Genomic DNA, 7,510 nt, shown 5'->3' with positions numbered 1-7,510 from the left:
CACACACACACACACACACACACACTGTAAACATGCTGGTTTGGTGTTAGTGAAACTCTCTTGCTAATATTTTGGATCAAGATGTTGATCCAAAATAAAAAAAAAATATTTTATTATTAACTTCTTTATCTCCTTTTTCCCTTTAGTCAAATGGAAGCAAATGCCGATAATAAAGAACAAACCAATTCAACATATTTCTGCTCTTGAAGGACTGAATCCCTCAAGCACCAATTTATTTTTGATAATTTAGTTCATATTTTCTGTATCTTCTCATCTAGTGTCTGTTTTATTTTATTACTGTTTGGTTTTTGTTTGACATAAAATTATCAGGGAAAAAAGAGTAAATAGCTTTCACCCCCTTCAAAATAAGAGCATGAATATAAACATCCAACTACTTGAGGAATCCTTAAGAGGCGGTATCATGTAAAAGCAACTTTTTAAAACTTTCCGTCAAGTTATAAGGTTTTTTTCCTGGAATGTTGATTCTTTCATGCAGAAATCCTTTAATCGCCATGGCAACCATTCAGCTGCCAAACGCCCGGGTGGCCCTAGCCCCGCCTTCGAGGCGCAGCTCCTCCTCAGAGCTGCAGTTTCCAGGCTCCTGCCTCACAGAGCAGCTCCCCACTCAGCTCCTTCAGACTAGCCAGCAGCCGTTAGCAAACAGCTGGTGGATCTGCTGCTCAGAGCAACGCTGTTAAAGGGTTAATAGAGGAGCCATGTTGAGATGACTTCCTGAAGGCGGAGCCTCAGAAAGAGCAGGAGTTTCTTAAAGAGACAGGGGCCCAATTTCAAGGTGTTAAATTAGGAAGTGATATTTCTTTTAAGTCATGTTTGATTTAACATTTTATAACAATAGAGTTTAAGTGTGAATATAAACACAATACACACGTTTCCTTTGCATTTCAGTTTTTCCTCCTCAGTGATTAGAGGAACTTTATTGGCTGCTTTTCTTCTTTATCCCTTTTAGTTATTTAGTTCATCCAAAGTAAAAAGCTTCTTTTTTTACTTATGTTCTTTATTTACATCTCTTCTATTCTCCATTTTTATTACATGTTGAGTTAATTTTATTTTTTCTCTCCATATAAACTTGTTTATTGCCATGACTATATTTCTCTCTACTATAACATTTTTGAAACGTAATCAAAACCTTTTCATGGTTGAACTGAAAGAGAAACATTCAGTTCATCTCAAAACCGAGTAAAACAAAGTATAAAAGAAAAAAACAAGGTTAGAAAAAGGAGAAAACCAAGACTTTCATTTCAGAGTAACAGGAAGGATCTGAGCTCAACATGGAGGCGGAGAGGAGGGACGAACAAACAGAGGGGAGTAAATAAAGGAAAAGAGGAGACGAACATGAACACCAACAGATAAAGTGGAGGGAATAAAACACACACACACACACACACACACACACACACACACACACACACACACACACACACACCTATACAGGTCCCGGTGAATTGTAAGGACAATTTTTCCAAACCAGACACAGTGGTGAATTATGGGAGCACCCCTTTCCACTTGCTCTACAGACCGGCTGAATGTGTCAAAAAATCTTTAATGAGCCACTCAACAAAGATCTCAGTTAAAATTGTGTTTACACACTACACAACTCTAAATATAATGACCTGACTTTATGCAACATTAACAGGACATCGGTAATTAGATAGATAAGCCACACCCCCTGCATAACAATACATTATAAGTACCAATGAGAATTGCAAGGACATTTAAAATAAGTCTTCAAAGAATGTCCCTAAAATATACTAAAGTACCCAAATGAGCATCAAATGGATTAATTCGCACCCTGCAATAATGTTAGTGTTCATTTGTCATGAACACAGGCACGGACTACAAAAATCTCAGTCCAAATATGAAAAAAATAATAACCAATTAGAAATATGGTCAGCAATATAGTGCTTGTTCACTACCAATGGGGTAATGTTTAGATCTATACAAATTAAAACATATTATGGAATAAACAAATGACATTGTCTTTTGCAATTTTTATTTTTTGGAGCAAACCAAAACACAGGATCCTTATCAAGCTTAGTTTTTCAAAACAGTTTGACTTTAGTCAATAATGAACTTAAACCCAAGTTCTTCTAGATACCACACAATACACATGACTCAAACAAAACAAAAAAATCTTACTTCAAAACAAAAAAATCTTATTCAGAAGCAAACAAATCTTTCTTTGAAGCAGGTTTTAAGAACACTATTCTATTCAAATATTAATCCTGAAGCCCTTTCAAATTAAGGTACAATGCTCTACAAAGCATTGTGCCTCATTTCAACTAAAGGTGAAGCTCAACTTAAAAGAAAAAAAACTAATTGTGATACCTTTAAGAAAACATTACTAGAACAATATTTGCCTTTTTCAACAACCTGAAAAATCAATCTTCTGAATTACTTTGACAATGATTAAGAGTTCAAGTTTAGTTGAGTCTCTTCACACAACATCAATCTTGGACCAACTTAGAAATCAGAGCACATTATAGAAAACTACTCCAAAACAAACAAGCAAACAAACCAAAAAAGGTGAAGGTTAAAAACAAAACACCTTTTCCATTAAATGTTACTTTTAGCAGTACATACTCTCTAATACAATGAGCCGTTTATACTCACTTAAGAGTTGAACTTCTGGGTTTTTACTTTTAAAACAAAAGAATGCTTGAAAGTTCTTAAGGTTTTGTTTAGAGCATCTTGGCTCAAGATTTATCTGACATTTTTAGCTTTTCCTTTTCTCTTTTTTTTGGACACACCACGATTTCTAACAAAGTCTCTTATGTTTTGAATTGAGCGGTTTATTAAAGCAGGATGTTCTGYCTGTTGACACTGTTGAATTTCAACAAAACTTGCCAGCTTCCCACTGTCAATGTGTTTCTGAAAATGTTTCAACACAGCTGCAATTTCTTTAGGAGACCAGGGCCGTTTTTGATGTCTCTGAGGATGGTGCTTTTCAGGATAATCTACAAACAAGAGAGACAATTTTACTTTTTAAAATATAAATCATATGTAGGAGTCTGCTATAAAAGTATGCTTGTGACAAAGTTTTACATTCCAGTTCCAGTTTGTGTTCGTTACCCTTTGACAATTGGATTTCTCAACGTGCATTTAGTCATGACATGAATCAAATACTGTATGTATCCACCTACAATTTTTCTCCCATATTTTATTATTAAATTGATTACCAAGTTGTGATACACTGCATTTTTTACACTTAGAAATCATGAATCTACAACCCTGGCATGTCAAATATAAACTTTTATACTACACTGCAAGCTTTATGACCTGTTATAGAACCAGGACATGCTTGTCATGATTCATATTCTGTCCTGTCCATTCTGTGTTTAAGAAGTTTATTACTTGATCATAATCAGCAACTAACTTTGTAAGATTGTTTCAACCTTATTTGTTAAAAATTGCACAGACCCAACCCCTTCTTTGCATGTTTCTTACTGGGCTTTTTAAAGCTCAGGATAATACTCAATTCTTGTAATATGTTATGATGAGCCCTAAGTCAGTATCTCTAAACCATACCACTAAGTAAAGAGCCATCATGGATAGGAAGACAGTCATACCATCTTGGGGTTCTGAGGGTTTTTCAGTTGGTGGTGCAATAATCTCCTTTCCCTTTCCTACAATACATTAGTAATACTTCAGGCCAACAAAATAATAGATACAAAATTTCAAATCAGTTACAAAATGTCCAATGAAAGGTTAATTGAAATAAGTCATACCAGAAGAGGTCCCAGGTAATTCAACAGGAGATTGAGGTTTTCTGCAACCTGTCAAATTAGAGATGCAAAACAAGTTGTCTGCTATATTAGTCTTAACTGCACAGAAACCTAACCTTTAGCCAAAATTAAAGAACATTATTATATTGTGCAATGATTACTATGTTAAGTTATTGAAACTAAATTATTAACTGGGAGGTGGGGGGACGATTGTTAAGGCAGTCATATCTTCTACTTTTTCCGAAGGCTTCTCAGCAGATGGCATAGAGGATGTTCTCCCTAGAATATAGAATAAACACTTCAACAATGTTGTCAAGGAGGGTAAAGAAAAACCTGAAGAAATGGCAAAATCTTGTAGCAATGAGTAATCAAAATTTAAATTAAAACAAGGTACCTTGTGATGTCTCTTCTCCTAAACCATCTGTAACTGGGTAAGTAAACAGAACACACCTGAATGTCTAATTTTAAAAACATGTAATATTACATCAGGCATGACAATTGATATTCATACCACCAGAAGATTCATTAGATTCTTGATTTGTAGAGCATTGTGTATCATTTACAAGTGCGGATTGGTCACAATCAACTTCACTTTGTCCACTTTCAGCGTCAGTCAGTTCCAACTCATCTAAAAAAGAAAAATTAAAACCAGTTCAGTAACAAATAAAAACGCTAATCCAAACAAGAACATAGAATTTTGAAAAGTACCTTCAATTTCAATCTCATCCAGCGTTTTGCCTTGCACATTTGCCAAGGTCCCTCTTTCCATTGCCAGAAGCAATTTAGAAATTTTTGCCAGTTGAGTCGTAGCCTCTGGTAGCCTGTAATACTCTCTATGAACACGTATATCATGTCCCAGAAAGTCTGCAACTTGGTCCAGTTCGTGATTTCTTAGGTTTAACACTTGGGACAATGTTGCAACATGCTTGCGAAGTTGTGTTGATCTTAAAAGTTCAGGGTTTTGGGCACCACTGTCATTTGCATAAACCCTAAGACAGTCTTGTCCTCTGTAAGGGGTAGGACAGTTGGGTCTAGCAAAAAGAAAGGTGTTTTTGTCTGGCACTCCACACTCCCTTCTTCTGCTAATGAGCTGGCTGATGGCTTCAACCATGTCTGGTGATAAAAGCACAGCAACTTTTCGTCCCTTTTTCCCCTTTATTTCAACCCTGCTGAAATGGGCACAAAGTTGTCGTTCAAACTCTGTAAGACCAACTGCAACATCTTTATGCAAGGGAGTGGTGTCCCTCTCTAGAAAGGCAGACAGCTGCATTTTAGAAACCTCTCCACCTCGTCTTCGGTTGAACAAAATGATTTTAGCCAATGTAGTTCTGCACAGTTCCCTATAGGCTTGTGGTGACGGATCACTTTTCAAAGTCTCAGATGCTAAATTTGCAACCTTTTCCAAATGCTGGTGAAGACGCTGAACATCCTCAGTGAAAGGAAGCGTGGAAGGCTTGTTAAAGCGCTTATCACTCAAGGTTGTTAAAGCTGTGTGGGAGACAAGTTCTGACCACTTTGATAAATAAAGTGTTTTGAAAGCCTGACATGACTTTTTAAGCTCATCATTCCCTGATACTAAAGCTGTGCAGCATATAAGGTCACTGATCTTGTGCAACGAGTGTCCTAATTTCAGAGCAAGGCTAGGAGTTTTATATGAATGACTATCTTCATCAAAGCCAGAAACTCTCTTGACTGCTTGAACAAGTACATGGAAGTTTGAGGGCCTGACAGCATCTTCAATGTTGTATATAGAAAACTCATTCCGCAGGATTAGCAGAAGCCTTCCAACTTCACGAATCTTTTGTCGAATATATTCATGCTTGGAGGGATCTTGACCATGTTTATTGAAAAATGATTGTGCAAGCTGTAGAATGTAAAAGTCACTTCGCACTGCAGCAGAAACTTCATCATCTTTCATCACTGTTAGGAGCTTAAAAACACCTTGGGATATTTGCTGACATAGTCCAGAATCCACCATTGAGGCCAAGCTCAAAACCCTTTTTGGTCCTGTCTCATCAGTTGTTCTTGGTTTGGATGTACATTTACTAGCATGCCGCCAAAGGTGATTCCGAAGGTACAATCCCTGGCAAAACATGCAGTGAACATACTGGTTTATGTTATACTTCAGCTTGGGTTTACGTTTAATTTTTAGCAGTCCACTGCCACTTTTGTAAACCTCTTTATTGTGAGTAGAGTTCCCCTTATTTCGCAACTGTCCAAGTATTTTTTTCCGCAGTTTTGAGGCTTTTGGTTGTGCCAAAGCTTGAGCGACTTCAGCATTCGTCTTCTCATGGACTTTTAAGTGTCGAGCAATCTTAGACTGGGGCTTGCCACAAATAAAGCAGTAGTTTTTTGTATCTCTTGATGATGATATACTTGTAGACTGGATGCTTTCAACAGCTTCAGATCTGGGGAGTGGCTCCACAGATCTTCCTTCAGTTTGAACGTCAAGAGGTTTTTTATTTTCAGAAGACCTTTTCATCTGTTTCTGAACAACCTTTTTGGCACTGTCTGCACTTTCAGAAATAAGACCTTCAGCCAAGTCATTCTCTGCACCATCACTCTTTTGACAGTCTGGCAAAGGTGCAATGAAACAAGGATCAAGAATAGTCTTTTTGAAATAATTTGAATCATCTATTGAGAGTTCCACGGAACTATCTGAGTAACTGGCAGAGTCAGGTATGTATTCTTTGTCTGAAACATCATCAGCTGAAGATGATTTGTCCGAAACCTTAACAAGAAAGATATTGTTTAAGTATTGCTCTTTTAAAAAGTACCAAAAAGAGAACTAAAGACATTTACCCATGAAGATGGTGAAAAATCAGTCCTCTGGATCTTTTCATAGCAGATGTTGTGCCATATTGAAGAACAGTCTAAAAAAGAGGGTGTGAGTAAAGTTAAGGTTTTTATGGTCATATTTATTAAACAGAAAGTTCCTTGTATAAAAGCAGTCATAATTTAAATATTTTCACAAGTAGTAGAGATAACATCTATCATTCCAATAGGTAAAACTAATCACAAACATTACATTTTTGATCATCCATTACATCTGAATARCAAGATCTATACATGTTAAACTTTAAGAGTCATTTAGAAATCCAATCCTAATCCACTTTGGATATACTAAAGGAGTAATAACCACACAAGGTAAACTCACCTTTACATTTCAGACCATTCCACTTGAGGGCTACAAAAGGTCCCAAGCAATGTGTGCATTTTTCAATGCTTGAAAATGAGGAGTGCAGTAAAACATGGTTGCATTTCTGTAGAAAAAACATTGCATCATTATAAAAGTAAGAGCACAATTCTGATGTAAAAAGGTTTTAATTTCAGAAAATGAATGTTAAGGGATGCCTTTCATTTGTAAAAGAAATCACTGAAAGCGTTCAGTGATAATTTTGTAGGCAGCTTCCAGGAATGTGAAAAAACACAAACTATGCAATTATGGGAGTCTTGTTCCCTGGCTTTGGTAACCTTGTGTAAAAAGCTACGGTTAAGCTAGACAAACTGCCAAGAAAAGATGAAGAAACAATTTAATGAAGGCTCCAAAAAAATTACACTACGGGTTATCGACACACAGTCCTCAAAATACTGTCCCCTAACAAAAACAAGAATTGCTGGGACTGTGTCTACGCTCTCAAAAGCAAATATCCACTAAAATGCCTGTCAGACAAATTACAAATATATCCAAGTCGGACAGCTGTTCACCTGTGGATCGACAGGTGAGGATAGTGATGCCATCGGTTCTTCACCTACAGTTCTGTCAG

General features: G+C 36.6%; 1 protein-coding gene across 5 annotated transcripts; it reads right to left on the bottom strand.

The window, feature by feature from the left end:
• Positions 1-1,541: 1,541 nt before the first annotated feature.
• Positions 1,542-7,504, bottom strand: LOC103470821 (uncharacterized). Of its 5 annotated transcripts, none has more exons than XM_017306473.1 (10): positions 7,452-7,504; positions 6,901-7,006; positions 6,546-6,616; positions 4,452-6,474; positions 4,255-4,371; positions 4,138-4,170; positions 3,936-4,022; positions 3,747-3,794; positions 3,588-3,644; positions 1,542-2,975 (listed from the first exon to the last, which is right to left on the bottom strand). In XM_017306473.1, the coding sequence occupies exons 1-10, from the start codon at positions 7,482-7,484 to the stop codon at positions 2,722-2,724; spliced, it is 2,829 nt and encodes a 942-aa protein (XP_017161962.1). In that variant the 5' UTR covers positions 7,485-7,504; the 3' UTR covers positions 1,542-2,721. The 5 variants fall into 5 exon arrangements, with proteins under 5 accessions (XP_017161962.1, XP_017161963.1, XP_017161964.1 ...); XM_017306474.1 differs by having other exon boundaries at positions 4,138-4,164; XM_017306475.1 differs by lacking the exon at positions 3,588-3,644.
• Positions 7,505-7,510: the final 6 nt, after the last annotated feature.

This window comes from Poecilia reticulata, linkage group LG9 (genome assembly GCF_000633615.1).
Source record: "Poecilia reticulata strain Guanapo linkage group LG9, Guppy_female_1.0+MT, whole genome shotgun sequence".
In the NCBI taxonomy this organism is placed as follows: Eukaryota; Metazoa; Chordata; class Actinopteri; order Cyprinodontiformes; family Poeciliidae; genus Poecilia; species Poecilia reticulata.
This window is presented reverse-complemented; position numbering and strand designations above follow the sequence as displayed.